Source organism: Lonchura striata, chromosome 29, assembly GCF_046129695.1.
Source record: "Lonchura striata isolate bLonStr1 chromosome 29, bLonStr1.mat, whole genome shotgun sequence".
NCBI classification, from domain to species: Eukaryota; Metazoa; Chordata; class Aves; order Passeriformes; family Estrildidae; genus Lonchura; species Lonchura striata.
The window spans coordinates 3359394-3378791 of NC_134631.1; the positions used below are offsets into that span (position 1 = coordinate 3359394).

Here is a 19398-nt window from a genome sequence, read left to right on the forward strand (position 1 = left end):
GATAAATCCACCTTGGATTTTGGAGTGCAAAGATATGGAGAATACTCCCATATATCCCCCAAGAACCCACAAATCCTCCAGAATATGTTCCCAAACAGTAAATTCCACCTCAAATACCTCTAAAATGGTGGGACTTCTGACATCTCTGGTCAATACTCTTTTTAGTAATTTTTCAGGTGTTTTTAAGTGATAAAGACAAATCAGAAGAAAATTAGGTCCAAACCAAAACTAGAGACACCTTGAGCATCCCCTGGGCACTGGACAAAACAAACTCAGCAGAAATCAAATTTAACCCTCCATAAAATGCCTTGAGGAAGATTTGCTCTTCCCACATGTCACTTCTGATGGAAACACAAACAAATCCCAAACATTAATAGACCAACAACAGAAGCAATTCTGTGGTAATTCCAAATTTCATCAGTTTCTGCACAGCTGGCAGGTTCCAAAAAAAGAAATATGGAAATTTGACCCAATACAGATTATTAAAAGGAAGGGAAAGGTCTGTGTAGCTGTCACAAAGGTGACAGGGATGAAGAAAATAATGATTCTCCCCCCAGACATGTGAATTCAGAAGTTATTTGGGAATAACTTGAGCTGGGCTTCTTGTAGGACTTTAGTAGCCTTGTGTTTTCTCACCTTGGGTGTGAATGATCCTTGTCAGTCTCGCTGGTATCATTTGGTTCCTTTCCTCCAGTGATTTTAACAGACTTTTCAAAGAAGGAAAACAAAATATTTTCTTTACACTGGCCACCCACAACTTCCACTTTTCTCATAAGGTCTCCTAAAAGTTGCTCAGAGGAAGCTGCATCCAAGTTTCCAAGAGTTCCTTGGGAAAGAGGCAGAACCTCCGCGAGGAGGAAACCAGGCTGTTGTCAAAGGAGCTTGGGGTCCGACAACAGTGCCCTGAACTCACTGTGCAAAATAATATTGCACTCTGGTTAATAAAATTGTTAGAGAGATGCCCCTGCCCCAATTCAGGTGCTAAGGTGACCAAATCCTAAGTGGATTTTATTGAACAGTAAATGTGAGGTAGAGAGACATGGAAAGAAAAAGAAAAGGGGGGAGAGCAAGGGAGTGACAAGGACAGAGATCTCCCCTGGGGCAGGGCAAATGTGACATTGTCCCCTGTGTGCGTGGCCTCCCCAGGGTGGGGGTTTTACACCTGAGCCAGTTTGGGTAAGGGGGGTGGTGTTCACCCCCCACCCCGAGCAGGGATTGCCTCACTGTTTCAGGTTACAGTGTCAGATGTAACCAAAAGTGTTTTCAGTCCCCATCTCCATAAACTGTTATCAACAGGTGGGGCAGTGTTCTTTATCTCTTCCATGGCTCAGCCCTGATAACACCCTCCAGGGGCCATCTTCTGTTAATGGGCCATTGAGTGTCACTGCAGGACTGATAAAATTACATCATCCCATTGTGGGATGCTCCGCCCAGGGGGAGGAACCAAGCATTCCTGCCTGGATATAATCTCACCCTTGCAACACCACAACCACCTTGCCTACTGCATTCCTAGAGGACAAGAGCTCCATAACCACCACTGGACTTTCCGAGCAAGACCATACTGTTCTACAGGATCACTGCTTTGACAGAATCACGTTGATCACTCCAGCCGGACTGCAGTCACCATTTCATCAGACTGCTACCACCACCCTGACCAACGGGGTGTCCGGTTACATCCTGACTCTGTGAGTTTAAACCAGTGTTTCTCTATTATTGCCGTGATCTTAATTTTCTTATTCAATTGTCATTCTGGCTTAGACTCTCCCCCTGGTTTGCTTTGAAGCCAGTACAAAACTCACTGTGCTCATCACTTGTTTTCCTCCCAAAACAGGATTTCCCATACCCAAACGTTCACCAGATAGAGAAGGTTGCAAGGAAGAGGAACATGCCCTGGGACACCGAGGCAGGTGAGGAGGAAGTCAGTGCCCCTTTTCCCCCTCTCTCCTGCTCCATCTCCCAGCCTGGCCCCCAGCTGCAGGACAGTCCCGCTGCCGGTGCCCTCCTGCTGGAGATGCACTGGGGGGATCTCCTTGCCCTTCCCTGTGGCACGGAGGCAAATCCCACCTACTCCTTGTCATTTCCTCCCCCGGAGCAGGAGCTGAGGATGGAGACCAGGAAGGACAAATCCCTGCAGCAGAACCTCATGGAAGAGGCCGTTTTGAGCAACTCCACAGTGCAGGAATCCAACAGGGAGGAAAATCCCTGGAGGTCTCACAGGAGGAGGGGCTGCAAGCCCAGCCCAGGATGCTCTGAGGAGGAAAGACCCACTCTGGGCCAGGAAGGTGGGCAGAGCTTCAGCCAGAGCTTGGAGCTGGTGGTCCCTGAGAAGCTTCCTGATGGGCAGAAGCCCTACAAGTGCTTGGAGTGTGGGAAGAGCTTCAGGGAGAGCAAGAGTCTGAAACGCCACCTAATGATCCACACCGGGGAATGGGCCTACAAGTGTGGGGAGTGTGGAAAGGGATTCAGCTCCAACTCTCACCTTGTCAGCCACCAACACATCCACACCGGGGAATGGCCCTACGAGTGTGGGGAATGTGGGAAGGGCTTCAGAAGGAGCTCCGACCTCATCATTCACCAACGCATCCACACTGGGGAGAGGCCCTACGAGTGTCCTGAGTGTCAGAAGAGGTTTCACAGCAGCTCTGGTCTCCTCAGACACCAGTGGATTCACATGGATGAGAGGCCCTTCCGCTGCCCTGACTGCAGGAAGGGCTTCAAGCGCAACTCCACCCTCATCACACACCAGCGCATCCACACTGGGGAGAGGCCCTACATGTGCCCCACTTGTGGGAAGATGTTTAACAGCAGCTCAGATCTCCTCCGGCATGAGCGGATTCACTCCGAGGAGAGGCATTTCCTCTGCCCTGACTGTGGCAAGGGCTTCAAGCAAAAGTCCAATCTTGTCAGCCACCAACGCATCCACACTGGGGAGAGGCCCTACGAGTGTCCCCAGTGTGGGAAAAGCTTCACCTGGAGCTCTGACTTGACCAAACACCAACAGAGGCACCGGTAAGGGAAATCCTGAAAGTTCCCCAGCTGCAGGAAGAGCTTTGTGCACTGCTCCAGCTTCATCCCCCATTAAAAAACCCACATTGGGAAGAGCCTTGGTGATCCATGTTCCCTGTGATCCATGCTGGGAAGACACCTGTCCCTTTTCCTGCCCCTACCAATGGCCTGATATGGGATTGAAGGGCATGAGGGTCTGGCCATGGCCCTGTCACTGCATTCACTCCCACCTCAGGTCATTGCCGGGGCAGGAAAGGGACTCTCTCTCTCTTTCCCTGAGGAGACGGGTGTCCTTTCCATGCAGGAGGAAACATGTGGCCAGGAAGATACAATTGATGGTGATGTAGCTTTCCCTGTAAATAGTTTTTCTTATCCCTTCTGTTGTCAATTTTTTTTCTGTTTCTGTTTGTTCCTTATCTCATTGCTGTTCCCAGTAAATTGTTCTTATCCCAGCTAGGGATCTTTACCTTTTTTCCTTCAATGGAAGGTGGGAGGGCAACGAGCACCAGCCGGGTTTTAGCGAGAGCAGGAAATTGGGGAATCCCATTCCTGAACCCCAGCCCCTGGAAATGGAGCATCCCAGCTTGTGCCAGCCCTGGTGGCCATGGCAGCAGCCTTGGGAGTGGGTCCCTGGCTGGGGCTGAGGGAACCTCTTCACTCTGGTGCCCAGGGACAGGAGTGGAGGGAGCGGCTGCAACTGAGTCGGGGCAGGCTTAGGTTGGATCTCAGGAAAAGGTTTTTGCCCAGAGGCTGCTGGGGCAGTGCCCAGGCTCCCCAGGGAAGGGTCACAGCTCTAGGGCTCTCTGAGCTCCAGCAGTGTTTGGACAGCGCTGCCAGGCCCAGGCTGGCAGTGTTGGGGTGTCCTGTGCAGGGCCAGCAGTTGGTCTCCATGAAGCTGCCCAGGGACTGACCATAGCAACAGGGGCTGGGGATGGTTGCCATGGAAACTGACCATAGCAACAGGGGTTGGGGATGGTTGCCATGGAAACTGACCATAGCAACAGGGTTTCTTGGTGATGGTTGCCTTCTAAGGATGAGATTTGTCACAGGCCCTCAGAGGTGTTCCATGGGGACTTTCCAAGAGTCTCCAGGCTGTTCAAGAGCTGGAATGTCACACACAAAGACAGGGGCTCCATGGAGCCATCCCAACCATTTCTGGGGATGGCAAAGAGCCGTGTGGTCAGAGGCAGTCACAGCCATTCCATGGTGACATCCCAGGGCACCTTGGCCTGCAAAGGCACCGATCTGTCACAGGCACTCACGGGGGCTCCACAGTGACATCCCCAGGCTGCCAAAGAGCCAGGATGTCACAGGTACTCACAGGGGTTCCTGTCATGGGCAGAGTGGGATCTTCAGGCAAAAGCTTTATTTCATTATTGGAGAAACTCCTGCTGAGTCATGAGATGGAGACACACAGCAGCCACCATGGGTTCTAAAACCCCTGCAGGGCCCCCAGACTTCTAAAATTCCTTTTAAGAGAGGAGACTGGGAGTGACTGGATCCAATCCCGGCCCCAGAATTTGTCAAAGGTTTATGTATAAACTATTGGACAGGTAGAATTGAACAATTTGTCAATGCAATTTTTCCTACAGGATTAATGATGGAATACCAGATATATTTATATAAATACAATCTGATCATGATTAGACAATATGCTCTTAACCAGAGTTATTTACTCCACAGTCCAGAATCTATAACAATTATAGGATATTCTGCTCTAGGAAGCAATTTTGAAGTCAGCAGGGCCTTGCTGGAGTGGTTTGAGCCCATTGCAGGCAGAGCCTCCTGCTCCAGCAGGAACTGCCTTTCCTGTGCCAGGAGCAGGGCAGGTCCCGCTGCAGGAACAGCCCCAGGCCAGCCCCAGCACAGGGAAGGCCTCGGGCACAAGGGCAGAGTGCCATGCTGGGAGCTGTGCCAGGGACAGCCCGAGGCACCAAAGGCACCTTGGCAGCAGCAGCTGCTTGCAGGGCATGGCCAGAAGCCTCCCTTGGCACCTGGCCTGGTGGCCAGCGCTGCAGAGCTGCTGCCTCAGGGCTCATTTCTGGCTGGGCTCTGAAAAGCCACTTCTGCTCCAGGACCCTGACTGGGAAGCCATTCGCCCAGCACCTTGGGGACAAGATATTAATGACAAAACTCTTCATGCCAGCAGATGTTGGAGGGTGCCACGGGAGACAAGACTCATGATATCATGATCATCAAGTCTCAGTTTATTGTGACAGATTACATAGTTTATATATGTTCGTTAATTAGCTCATACATATTGCAAAAGCTGAGCTCATGATTGGTTGCTATGTGACTTGTACTATTATCTTAAAACTCTGCTTGTGATTGCTACTTGCCTGTCCAGCTGGCCTTGCAGTTAGAACAGCTTAGCACTTCTTTGTTCTTCTCTATCTATTTCTACATACCAAGCAGTTTCAATATCCTGCTTTCTGCACACCATCTGCTCTTCAGGGTCATGCGAACTTTGCAGCAGTCACGTAGCCCTCCCTACTTGGATTAATTTTACAGTATCATGTCCCCTGCTGTACAACCATTCTTCTGCCAAGCTCTCTTCATCTCCCCCGTTTTCTTTTTGTACAAGAAGATGTGCATTCAGCATTTTCTGCAAAAGCTGTTGTATCAGGCCTTGTAAGCAAGTAAACACACAGGGCAAAACAAGCAAAAGTATTATAATTATGCTTAGAACTATTATGCTGTATTTGATAATGTCTCTTAACCATGGTCCGATCCCCAATCCCTTCAGCCAGCCTTCTAGACCCAATCCGTCCTCCACCTTTAATTGTTGAGTTAGCTCAGTCAATTTTCGTATTTGCTTATGGATAGATGTAGAGTGATCAGATAAGTTCATGCAGCACATTCCTTCAAATTTTTTACAACTATGACCTTGGGCTAGAAGAAGTAAATTAGTGGCAGCTGCTCTGTTTTGCAGAACTGCATGACAGATACTACCTATATTTGTGGCAAGCTCACTTAATATTTTAGATGGAATACTAATTTATTTTTCTGTCCAGTAGGCTAGGATTTTTAATTGTGTGAGAGCTTGCACTGAAGTAACTCGTGGGGTGAAAAATGAGGTTAGTATTACAGAAGTGCACCCCACTTCATATTTCTCATGTTTTTGATTGTTCTGTTTAATATGAAAGGAACAAACTTAATTCTAAATACAAACTATATTTATGATAAACTTAATGTTATGCTTTTGATTATCTAATTGATTGTATATTATTATCTATAAAAACTCAAAGACAGAGATTACAAACTCAATACTAAAATTCTATCAGATGACATTTTCTCAACTCTTTGTTCTCAGAGACATTTTTGGTAATTAAATCATTACTAACATTTCTATCTTTATACAGTGATTTTTATCTATATCATATTTGAAATAACATTGATTCACATAATGTTCATCCTTCTTGGTATCTTGGAAAACACTCGGTACTGCTGTACTTTTTCATTACGTCTTCTGACTCTTGTAAGAAATTGGGAAGATGCTGTTGAAATTTTTGCTGTAGTGTTGTGATCCCACCATCGGTGGCGCTGCTGCTCTCGGCGTTGTCGCTGCCATGGCAACCAGGACTGTGCCGCCATCTCCGGCGCCATTGCTGGGCGCTGCGGGGAGATGAGGGGCGGCACCGCCTCGCTCCCGTCCTTGTTGTGTCACCTTGTGGATGGGAGAAGAGACACCCCCGCCACGGCCGCGCCCCGCCTGCTCCGGCTCCAGCGCGGCTGAGCCCCCAGGAACGCCCCTCTCCCCCCTTGCGCTGCTGCTCGGCAACAAGGAGCCTTCCGTCTCTCGGCTGATGTCCGCTCCGCCCCGGGCTCGCCTCCGGCTCGGTGCTGGCCGTCCCCGCTCTGTCTGGCCCCACGCCCGCCGCTCCGCGCTGCCGCTCCTGTGCTCCACCCGGGCGGCTGGCCGGTGCTCACCACCGCAAACCGCTGCCTTAGTTCTGCCAACCTCCAACCTCCGCAGGTTGCTGCGCTCACTTTTCTTCGGCAAGGCAGCACTCCCGCTCCAGCTCCCGGCCCCGGCCACGTCCACACCCGCCGTTTGGGTTCCTCGTGAACGCTGAGGTATTCACTGTTCCAGTGGACTCTCACAAACAAACAACGATGCGAAAAGTCTTTTTCCTCCCGTCGGGAATGGCCCGATTTGGAGTTTGGAGTCTTCTGATCTGTTCCACCTGATCCCCGTTCACACAAAGTGAATTTGGGATCCCAGTCCCGTTGCCATAAAGCAATTTGGACTTCAATTTCCAGCACCTCAATGCTACTAGTGTTTATGGGAGGTACAGGCATTTCAGAAGCAGAGATGGGAACGGGAAAATTTGTGAGAACTGGAGGGTTTGGCTCACTGGAGAGAAGCAAGGGTTTACATTCCTTATTTTTCTCCTGAGCCATCCGTATCACTTCCACCGCCGTCTTTTCTGCCTGGCACATTAACAATTTGTTATGAACCACTCTCCAAAGTTTACTCATTTTCTTGCCCGGTTTGTCATCATCTAACACTAATTCCCACACCTTATCCCTATATTTTCTCCATTTGGAAAGTTCATGAACACTATGGGGGTTAATGAAAAAGCCATAGGACTCAGCATGATGCAATAGCGAGGGGAGATCTTTATCTAAGTCAATCCCCCAAATATGCCATTTTCTAAGAGAAGCACTAAATAAATCATATGCTGCTTGCCTTTCCATGATTACGTCGGTACTGTTGCTGGCTCCTTCAGGCTTCGGCAGCATGTATCGGCCAGGCTTATCTCTGCAGTCACCTGGGGCACGGTGCACTCTATTTCAATTCAGCACTTTTGCCGTCCTTCCAGCTGCAGGACCCGAACTCCAACGCAGCACCTCTCCCGCCTTTCCCTCTGATGAGGTCCCTGTTCGGGCGCCAGTTGTTGAAGGGTGCCGCGGGAGACAAGACTCATGCTATCATGATCATCAAGTCTCAGTTTATTGTGACAGATTACACAGTTTATATATGTTCGTTAATTAGCTCATACATATTGCAAAAGCCAAGCTCATGATTGGTTGCTATGTGACTTGTACTATTATCTTAAAAGTATCTTTGTGAATGATACTTGCCTGTCCAGCCGGCCTTGCAGTTAGACCAGCTTAGTACTTCTTTGTTCTTCTCTATCTATTTCTACATACCAAGCAGTTTCAATATCCTGCTTTCTGCACACCATCTGCTCTTCAGGGCCATGCGAACTTTGCAGCAGTCACGTAGCCCTCCCTACTTGGATTAATTTTACAGCATCATGTCCCCTGTTGTACAACCATTCTTCTGCCAAGCTCTCTTCAGACAAGGACAAGGAGGATGATGAGGATGAGGAGGAGGAGAACAACGAGGAGGAGGAGGAGGACAAGAAGGATGAGGACGAGGATGAGGAGGAGAAGGATGAAGATAAGGAAAAGGATGAAGATGCAGAGGACAAGGAGGACGAGGAGGTCGAGGAGGAGGAGGAGGAGGAGGAGGATGATGAGGACAACGAGGATGAGGACGAAGAAGAGGACAAGGACAACGACGAGGACGAGGACGAGGAAGAGGACGAGGACGAGGACGAGGAGGACGAGGAGGAGTACGAGGAGGAGGACGAGGAGGACGAGGAGGAGTACGAGGAGGAGGATGAGGAGGACGAGGAGGACGAGGAGGACGAGGAGGAGGAGGATGAGGAGGAGGACAATGAGGAGGATGAGGAGGACGAGGAGGAGGACGAGGAGGACGACGAGGAGGATGACAAGGAGGACGACGAGGAGGAGGACGAGGAGGACGATGACGACGAAGAGGAGGTGGAAGATGACGAGGAGGAATAGGAGGAGGAAGAGAGAGAACAAGGACAAGGAGGATGATGAGGAGGAGGAGGAGAACGAGGAGGAAGAGGAGAATGAGGATGAGGAGGCGGAGGAGAAGGAGGACAATGAAAAGGAGGATGAGGATGGGGAGGAGAAAGAGGAGGAGCAGGAGGAGGAAGAGGAGGAGGAGGAGAAGGAGGAAAATGAGGATGAGGAGGACAATGAGGAGGATGAGGAGGATAAGGATGCGGAGGATAAGGAGGAGGATGAGAAGGAGGACAAGGATGAGGAAAAGGACGAGGATGAGGAGGACAAGAAGGACGAGGAGGACAAGAAGGACAAGGAGCAAGAGGACGAGGAAGATGAGGAGGAGGAGGAGGAATAGAGGGATAAAGAGGATGAGAATGAGGATGTGGAGGAGGACAATGAGGAGGAGGAGGAGGAGGAGGAAGAGGAGGACGAGGAGGACGAGGAGGAGGTGGAGGAGAAGGAGGAGGAGGAGGACGAGGACGAGGATGAGGACGAGGACGAGGAGCAGGACGAGGACAAGGAGGACAAGGAGGAGGAGCAAGAGGAGGAGGAGGAGGAGGACGACGAGGAGGACGAGGAGGACGAGGAGGACGAGGAGGAGGACGAGGAGGAGGAGGACGAGGAGGAGGACGAGGAGGACGAAAAGGAGGATGAGGACGAAGAGGAGGACGAGGAGGACGACGATGACGACGATGACGATGATGACGAAGAGGAGGTGGAAGATGAGGAGGAGGAATAGGAGTAGGAAGAGAGAGAACGAGGAAAAGGAGGATGATGAGGAGGAGAACGAGGAGGAAGAGGAGAATGAGGATGAGGAGGAGGACGAGGAGGAGGACAATGACAAAGAGGATGAGGAGAAAGAGGAGGAGGAGGACAAGGAAGAGGAGGAGGCAAAGAAGCATTAAGAGGAGGAATAGGAGGAGGAAGAGACAGGACAAGGACAAGGAGGATGATGAGGATGAGGAGGGGGAAGACAGCGAGAAGGAGGAGGAGGAGAAGAAGGATGAGAACGAGGACGAGGAGGAGAAGGATGAGGATGAGGAAAAGGATGAAGATGCAGAGGACAAGGAGGACGAGGAGGAGGAGGAGGAGAATGAAGATGAACAGGAGGAGGAGGAGGACAAGGAGGAGAATAAAAAGGAGGAAGACAAGGATGAGGAGGACCAGGATGAGAAGGACGAGGAGGATGAGGATGAGCAGGATGGGGAGGACGAGGAGGAGGAAGAGGAGGAAGATGAGGAGGAGGAGAAGGAGGAGAATGAGGATGAGGAGGACAATGAGGAGGATGAGGAGTATAATGATGCAGAGGATAAGGAGGAGGAGGATGAGGAAAAGGACAAGTACGAGGAAAAGGATGAGGATGAGGAGGACAAGGAGGAGGAGGACGAGGAAGACGAGGAGGAGGAGAAGGAATAGGAGGATAAAGAGGATGAGAATGGGGATGTGGAGGAGGACAAGGAGGAGGAGGACGAGGAAGACGAGGAGGAGGAGGAGGAATAGGAGGATAAAGAGGATGAGAATGAGGATGTGGAGGAGGACAATGAGGAGGAGGAGGAGGAGTAGGAGGAGGACGAGGAGGATGAGGATGAGGACGAGGATGAGGAGGACAAGGAGGAGGAGGAGGAAGAGGAGTACGAGGACGAGGAGGAGGACGAGGATGAGGACGAGGATGAGGAGGACGAGGAGGACGAGGAGGAGGAGGACGCGGAGGAGGACGAGGACGTCCTCCTTGTCCTCTGCATCTTCATCCTTTTCCTCATCCTCATCCTTCTCCTCCTCGTCCTCGTCATCCTCCTCGTCCACCTCCTCCTTATCCTCCGCATCCTTATCCTCCTCATACTCCTCATTGTCCTCCTCATCCTCATTCTCCTCCTTCTCCTCCTCCTCATCTTCCTCCTCTTCCTCCTCCTCGTCCTCCCCATCCTGCTCATCCTCCTCGTCCTTCTCCTCCTGGTCCTCCCCATCCTTGTACTCCTCCTCTTTATTCTCCTCCTGGTCCTTCTCCTCCTCCTGTTCGTCTTCCTTCTCCTCCTCCTCCTCCTCATCCTCCTCCTCGTCCTCCTTGTCCTCTGCATCTTAATCCTTTTCCTCATCCTCATCCTTCTCATCCTCGTCCTCGTCCTCATGTTTCTTCTCCTCCTCCTCCTCCTCGTTGTCCTCTTCCTCCTCATCCTCATCATCCTCCTTGTCCTTGTCCTCTCTTTTCCTCCTCCTATTCCTTCTCTTCATGGTTCTCTGCTTCCTCCTCGTTCTTGTCCTCCTCCTCCTCCTCATCTTCCTTGTGCTTGCCCTAGTCCTTGTCGTCTTTCTCCTCCTCCTCTTCCTCCTCCTGCTCCTCCTCTTTCTCCTCCCCATCCTCATCCTCCTTGTCCTTGTTCTCTCTCTTCCTCCTCCTATTCCTCCTCCGCATCTTCCACCTCCTCTTCGTCGTCGTCGTCGTCGTCGTTGTCGTCCTCCTCCTCCTCCTCCTCGTCCTCCTCCTCGTACTCCTCCTCCTCCTCCTCGACCTCTTCGTTCTCCTTGTCCTTTGCATCTTCATCCTTTTCCTCATCTTCATCCTTCTCCTCCTCGTCCTCATCCTTCTCCGCCTCCTCCTCCTCGTTGTCCTCCTCCTCCTCATCCTCATCATCCTCCTTGTCCTTGTCCTCTCTCTTCCTCCTCCTATTCCTCCTCCGCATTTTCCACCTCCTCTTCGTCGTCATCGTTGTCGTCGTCGTCATCCTCGTCCTCCTCCTTGTCCTCCTCCTCGTCCTCCTCATCCTCCTCTTCGTCCTCCTCCTCCTCCTCCTCCTCCTCCTCGTCCTCCTCGTCCTCCTCATCCTTATCGTCCTACTCCTCCTCGTCCTCCTCATCTTCCTCGTCCTCATCCTCCTCCTCTTCCTCATCCTCCTCCTCCTCCCCATCCTCCTCCTCCTCCTCCTCCTCCTCCTCCTCGTCCTGCTCCTCATTGTCCTCCACATCCTCATTCTCATCCTCTTTATCCTCCTATTCCTCCTCCTCCTCCTCGTCTTCCTCGTCCTCCTCCTCCTTGTCCTCCTCGTCCTCCTTGTCCTCCTCATCCTCGTCCTTTTCCTCATCCTTGTCCTCCTCCTCATCCTCCTCCTCCTTATCCTCTGCATCCTTACCCTCCTCATCCTCCTCATTGTCCTCCACATCCTCATTCTCCTCCTTCTCCTCCTCCTCATCTTCCTCCTCTTCCTCCTCCTCGTCCTCCCCATCCTGCTCATCCTCATCCTTCTCGTCCTTCTCCTCCTGGTCCTCCTCATCCTTGTCCTCCTCCTCTTTATTCTCCTCCTCGTCCTCCTCCTCCTCCTGTTCATCTTCCTTTTCCTCCTCCTCCTCCTCCTCCTCCTACTTGTCCTCTGCATCTTCATCCTTTTTCTCATCCTCATTCTTCTCCTCTTCGTCCTCGTCCTCATCCTTCTTCACCTCTTCCTCCTCCTCGTTGTCCTCCTCCTCCTTATCCTCATCATCTTCCTTGTCCTTGTCCTCTCTCTTCCTCCTCCTATTCCTCCTCTTAATGCTTCTTTGCCTCCTACTCTTCCTTGTCCTCCTCCTCCTCCTCATCTTCCTTGTGCTTGCCCTAGTCCTTGTCGTCTTCCTCCTCCTCCTCTTCCTCCTCCTGCTCCTCCTCTTTCTCCTCCCCATCCTCATCCTCCTTGCCATTGTCCTCCTCCTCATCCTGCTCCTCATCCTCATTCTCCTCTTCCTCCTCGTTCACCTCCTCCTCATCATCATCCTCCTTGTCCTCGTTCTCTCTCTTCCTCCTCCTATTCCTCCTCCTCATCTTCCACCTCCTCTTCGTCGTCGTCGTTGTCATCGTTGTCATCCTCCTCCTCGTCCTCCTCGTCCTCCTCCTTCTCGTCCTCCTCGTCCTCGTCCTCCTCCTCCTCCTCATCCTCCTCGTCCTCGTCCTCCTCCTCATCCTCGTCCTCATCCTCGTCCTCGTCCTCGTCCACCTCGTCCTCCTTATCCTCCTCATCCTCGTCCTTTTCCTTATCTTTGTCCTCGTCCTCATCCTCCTCCTCCTTATCCTCCGCATCCTTATCCTCCTCATCCTCCTCACTGTCCTCCTCCTCCTCATCCTCATCATCCTCCTTGTCCTTGTCCTCTCTCTTACTCCTCCTATTCCTTCTCTTCGTGCTTCTCTGCTTCCTCCTCTTCCTTGTCCTCCTCCTCCTCCTCTTCTTCCTTGTGCTTGCCCTAGTCCTTTTCGTCTTCCTCCTCCTCCTCTTCCTCCTCCTGCTCCTCCTCTTTCTCCTCCCCCTACTCATCCTTCTTGTCATTGTCCTCCTTCTCCTCCTCATCCTCATCCTCATTCTCCTCTTCCTCCTCGTTCTCCTCCTCTTCTTCCTCATCCTCCTTGTCCTTATTCTCTCTCTTCCTCCTCCTATTCCTCCTCCTCATCTTCCACCTCCTCTTTGTCATCGTCGTCGTGGTCGTCATCCTCCTCCTCGTCCTTCTCCTCGTCCTCCTCCTCGTCCTCCTTGTCCTCATCCTCCCCTTGTCCTCATCCTTGTCCTCCTCCTTATCCTCCTCCTCGTCCTCCTCATCCTGTTTGTCCTCCTCCTCCTCCTCCTCCTCCTCCTCCTCCTCCTCCTCGACCTCCTCGTTCTCCTTGTCCTCTGCATCTTCATCCTTTTCCTCATCTTCATCCTTCTCCTCCTCATCCTCGTCCTCATCCTTCTTCTCCTCCTCGTCCTCCTCGTTGTCCTCCTCCTCCTCATCCTCATCATCCTCCCTGTCCTTGTCCTCTCTCTTCCTCCTCCTATTCCTCCTCTGCACGCTTCTCTGCGTCCTCCTCTTCCTTGTCCTCCTCCTCCTCCTCATCTTCTTTGTGCTTGCCCTAGTCCTTGTCGTCCTCCTCCTCCTCCTCTTCCTCCTCCTGCTCCTCCTCTTTCTCCTCGCTTTCCTCATCCTCCTTGCCATTGTCTTCCTCCTCCTCCTCTTCCTCATCCTCATTCTCCTCTTCCTCCTCGTTCTCCTCCTCCTCATCATCATCCTCCTTTTCCTTGTTCTCTCTCTTCCTCCTCCTATTCCTCCTCCTCATCTTCCACCTCCTCTTCGTCATCGTTGTCGTCCTCCTCCTCCTCCTCCTCCTCCTCGTCCTCTTCATCCTCCTCGTCCTCCTCCTCATCCTCCCCGTGCTCCTCGTCCTCGTCCTCCTCGTCCTCATCCTCCTCCTCCTCATCCTCCTCCTCCTCATCCTCCTCCTCCTCATCCTCGTCCTCCTCCTTCTCTTCCTCCTCGTCCTCCTCATCCTCCTCCTCCTCATCCTCCTCCTCCTCATCCTCCTCCTCCTCATCCTCCTCCTCCTCCTCTTCCTCCTCCTCCTCGTCCTCCTCCTCGTCCTCCTCCTCGTCCTTTTCCTCGTCCTTTTCCTCGTCCTCGTCCTCCTCGTCCTCATCCTCCTCCTCCTCATCCTCCACCTCCTCTTCCTCCTCCTCTTCCTCTTCCTCCTCCTCCTTGTCCTCCTCCTCCTCCTCCTCCTCCTCCTCCTCCTCTGTGTGTGGTTCTCAAGATTCAATGACTCTAGAATTCCAGGAACCTGGAACTCTGGGATTCCATGGCTCTGTGACCCCATGGATGGATTTATGACTGTCTCCAAGGCCACGAGGGAACGTTGGTGCCAGTGGGAGGGGCTGCAGTGCAGGGGCACCAACAGCTGAGAGGCGACTGCAGCTGCTGCTGCTGCTGCTGCTGCTGCTGCTGCTGCTGCTGCTGCTGCTTGTGGGGGTGCTGCTGGCAGGGGCAGGGCCCTGGTGTGGCTGAGCGTTGCCATCTCAGCCTGCGAGCTCCTGGGAGCTCAGGACAGGGCCAGGACTGACCCAGGTTGGCACTGCACTTGAGGACGGACACAGAGAGTGGAAAGTGCCCATGGAGTGATTCCGAGCAGGTCTGTGGGAAGGGGGAGGGAGGGAGGATGAATCCCCTGCCCAAGGCTGCCAAGGGAAGGCTTTGGGAGGGAAAGCAAGCCTTGACCTGACACTAAGTCCTTCAAGGGCTCAGTTGCCCACGCTGAGCAGGATTTCATCGCGCAGAACTGACAGGGCCATATCCAGGGATGGGGAGGACATCGAGGCAGGCTTCAGGTTAGCAAATTCTGCAGTGCTGACAAAGAGACAGACTACAGTCAGGTGAGGGAGGCAGGTGGAAAAGGCTTTGTGCCGTCCCTGCTCAGAAGGGATCCTCAGCACAGCCCTGACGATCTGTACATAGGAGAAAACAATGAACACAAAACAACAAAATGATAAACTGCTAGTAACCACAAGAAGCCCAAGTTCCCTGAGGTGTGAATTGGAGCAGGAGAGCTTGAGGATCTGTGGGATATCACAGAAGAACTGGCCCATGGCATTGCCATGGCACAGGGGCAGGGAAAATGTATTGGATGTGTGCATGAGAGCATTGAGAAAGGCACTGGCCCAGGCAGCTGCTGCCATGTGGGCACAAGCTCTGCTGCCCAGGAGGGTCCCGTAGTGCAGGGGTTTGCAGATGGACACGTAGCGGTCATAGCACATTATGGTCAGCAGGAAATACTCTGCTGAGATGAAAAACACAAAAAAATAGAGCTGAGCAGCACATCCCTTGTAGGAGATATTCCTGGTGTCCCAGAGGGAATAGTGCATGGCTTTGGGGACAGTGGTGCAGATGGAGCCCAGGTCGCTGAGGGCCAGGTTGAGCAGGAAGAAGAACATGGGTGTGTGCAGGTGGTGGCCGCAGGCTACGGCGCTGATGATGAGGCCGTTGCCCAGGAGGGCAGCCAGGGAGATGCCCAGGAAGAGGCAGAAGTGCAGGAGCTGCAGCTGCCGTGTGTCTGCCAGTGCCAGCAGGAGGAAGTGGCTGATGGAGCTGCTGTTGGACATTTGCTGTGGCTGCACATGGGCACCTGTTCATGGGGAAAGGACAGTGAAGAGTTAGAGGAGATGCCTGTAATTAAAGTTAACGCCATTTCCCATACACCCTCCTCTGTAACACAGATGTATACACTTCTGTATTTGAGAGTTTTGTGGTTTTCTTTTTATGCTGCCTCCATGTTTCTCCTGGTATTCCTGAATATCAGAAACCCTCAGCATATCTCCATCCCATTGATGAATACAGTGAGTTTTCTGAGGAAAGATTATGAGGGTAGACTGAGAGGAGATGATTATTCATTCTGTTTGGAGCTTCTCTTGGCTTTCATTTTTCTCACATGAAGGATGGTCACATTCCCATGTTTCTCTTTACAAACCCTCAGGTACAGGTAAGAGCAGATGGATCCACCACAGCCCAGCTCCACATTTGTAGCCAAGGACTGACCTTGCTCATTTCACCAACCCAGCAGCATTTTCAGTCTCAGAACACCTCTGCCTTTTCCCATCAATCTCATAAATCAGAGATGCTCTAGGACAGCTTTGCACTCTGCATTGAAGCTCCCAGCTTGGACTGAAATCTCAGGGACACTTCCAAGTGTCCCTCTGATGGCACTGGATGAAGGGAGGTGCAGCTCCTTCCCTGGCTGCACTGCCAGCATTGCCCAGAGCCGGGCACTGGGGACAGCTGTGTCACCCTGAGCCAGCTGTGCCCCTGCCAGAGCCCCCAGTGCCGGGCAGCTGCTCCCAGCCCTGTGCTCTGCAGAGGGAACTGGGCCCGGGGCTGCAGAGCTGCCCCACGGCTCTGCTGCAGCTCTGCCTGCACAGGAGGGGCTGCACGCCTTGGAGCCCCGGCCCTGAGGGCAGAGGCTTGGCTGGGGCACAGGAGGGAGGGGGCTTGTGCAGAGGGAGGGGCTGCACTGGAGGGGATCCTCTGGACATCTCTAAACTCTCCCTGCCTCAGCATTTCTGGGTTTTGTTTTCTCTCCTCCCCTGATCTTCTCTCTGCTTCCTGGAGATTTTCCTCCTGCAGGTGTTTCCCTGTGCCTCATCTCTCCCTGCCAGCATTCCCAGACCCCAAATCTCTGTGCACTCTCCTTGGCCTGACAGAACCCTGCCTGTTTGCAGGGCACTGGCTGGGAGCAGGTTCTGTTTGCAGCTTGGAGAAAGGACAGCTCAGACTGAGCCTGATGGCTCCAGCAAAGGTGATGCTGCTGCTGTCCATGGACAGAGTGGCTGCAAGCACAATAGGGATCTCCTGTGAACCTACTGATCACTAAAAGTAACAGTTCAGACGTCTCATGCACTTGTCAATATTCATAATCAACCTTTAATATTTATCCTTCTTTCCCTGCCACTCTTCAATAGTAGACAGCTGACTACAAATTCTTAGGAAATTTCCACATTTTTATCAAATCCTTGTCTTGGAAATATTATATGACTAATCATAAGCCCTCAGTATGTCAGAGCTTCATGAGCATTTCACCTCCCCTGCACCAGAAATACTCAGTACTCACAGGATCTGTGGGCATTGGGATGTTCCAGATTTAGGAGATCTCTCCAGGAGCTGCAGCTGCATTGTCCTGCAGCCAGAGGTTCCTGTGCCAAGGGCTGGCAGTGATTCTGTCCTAGGCACTTCTCAGCCCCTTCCCAGCCCTGACTGATTGAAGCTCTCTGTGCCTCTGTGCTGTGCTCGGGCTGGCTGCAGGCAGTGCCCCAGCCCTGCTGGGCTGGCAGAAGAGCTGCTCAGCAAGAGAAATGTGCTTTTGAAGATCTGCTTGGTTACCAGGATCACCCTCTGTGCCAGGAGCCTGGCCCAGCTCAGCAGCACAGACACAGCACAAGGACTTTAATGACCCTCTCAGGGGCTGCTGTTGTTTTCATTAGTCTCAGTCCCAGAGAGTGTGCTCAAAAAACTTCTCAAGAACTCAAAGTGTGATTGAAATACTGAAGTTTCTTGGACTTTTAATGGGTCCCACTGAGGGACACGACTGAGAAAGTGTCCCCAGGTAGAGCATAATGCATGAGGCAGAGATGACAGCAAGGGACAAGCAAGGGGAAGGTGGCTCTGGTGCTGAGCAAACCTGGATGTGTTTCAGGAATGCAAAGGGCCCAGGCCTGAGCCCCAGCCCCTGGCAAGGCAGATCCTGTCCCTCCCTCATTGCTCAGGGCTCTTCCTGGGATGGGCACTGGCATGTGGGGATGTGCAGTGCCAAGGGCAGGACCATGGGGCGGCCCCTGCCAGGCTGCTGAGCAGGGACAAGGAGGCACTGAGGCCCCAGGGCTGCAAGGGTCACTTGTCCACTCGTGGCCTCAGGCCCAGGGCCAGCAGCCACGGCCAAAGGGCTGCACAGGTTGGCTCTGTCAGGGCCTTGCAGCTGCTGCACATCCCTGAGCCCTCTGCAGCCCAGGCTGTCCCACGGTGTCCCTGCCCTGCGCTTCTGTCCCTGCAGGCTGTCGTCACCCCCGGCTGCCCCACCTCGCTGGCCCTTCCTTTGCTGGCAGCTCTGCCTCCTGCTGCCCCTGCCTGGCCACACAAAGCCTTGGGCTGCTCCAGGCTCCTGCTGGGGAAGTGTTGCACCACAGCCCTGCCCTGGGAGGGAAATTCCTTTCTCCTCCTGTGTCCAGTCTGGACTTCCCCAGCTGCATTTGTAGCATAATTTTTCTCCCTGCCTGATTCTCACTATGGAGAAAAGCTCCACAATTTCCACATCCACCCTTCAAGCCCTGCCAGGCCACTCCTGATCTGTCCTCAGTCTCTTCACAACTGAGCCCAGGCACATCAGCCTCCATACATGGGTTATGTTCCTGAGGCCTGCAAAACCCAGCTTGGGAGATCTCTGGGCCCTGTCCAAGGTGTTTGCAAAGGAAAACATTCTGCTCATACCACCAGAGGCCAAGGCCAGGCAGAACTGTCTGTCCTGGCAGCTTTTGTCTGGGAGCAATCCTAGGATAGATGGAATTTTGGCGGCCACATTCCAGTTCCTGCCATGGCCCCGGGACAAGAGGGTCAGTTCTTTTCTGCAGGAAGAAAGGAACAGAGCCCCAGTGCTTCTGAGGCAACTGAGATGCGACCATCAGAGCCCAAGGCCAGCCAGAGCTGGCAGGTTTTTTTCTGGCAGATACCCTTGCATACAGGAAATTTTTGAGGGGAAGTACCAATTTTGTCCATGGGTGTCGAAAAAGAGGGACAGTTCTTTTCCACAGCAAGGAAAGCACGAAGCCCCAGTGGTTCATGGGCAGATGAGAAGCAGCCCTTGACATTCCAAGATCAGCCAGACTTGTCAGGTGGCCCCTGGGAGGCCAAGCCTGCCAGACCTGTTCCCTCTTCCCCTCATTCCATGGAGCCCCACAGTGTCCCAATGGTCCCTTGCTTCCAGGAGGCCCTGAGGTGTCACAATCCCCCTTGGTGACATGAGGCCCTGAAGGGTCGGAATGGTCTCCATGGTTCCACAAGGCCTCACAGATTCATGGTGGTCTCTGGGTTCCATGGAGCTCCGCGGTGTCACCATGGCCCTAAAGTCCCAATGGACTCCATGGTTCCACCAGGTCCTCACCGTGCCACCATTGTCTCCACAGGAAGGGAACAACCCAGCCGCAGTGCTGCAGGGGCAGATGAGCCACAGCCACCAGAGGCCAAGGGCAGCCAGATCAGATGGTGCTGGCAGATTTTGTCCTTGGATATAGGGAATTTTAGAGGTGGACCCCCAGTTTC

The 19398-nt window shown here is 52.7% G+C and overlaps 1 protein-coding gene across 1 annotated transcript in view; it reads left to right on the forward strand.

The window, feature by feature from the left end:
* The window catches only part of LOC144247620 (uncharacterized), a 660598-nt gene that overhangs the window by 580658 nt on the left and 60542 nt on the right, over positions 1 to 19398 (forward strand). The window contains exon 10 of the mRNA XM_077788929.1: positions 2412 to 3009. Coding sequence (XP_077645055.1) covers positions 2412 to 3009 — 598 coding nt within the window. The remainder of the gene's footprint in view (positions 1 to 2411; positions 3010 to 19398) is intronic.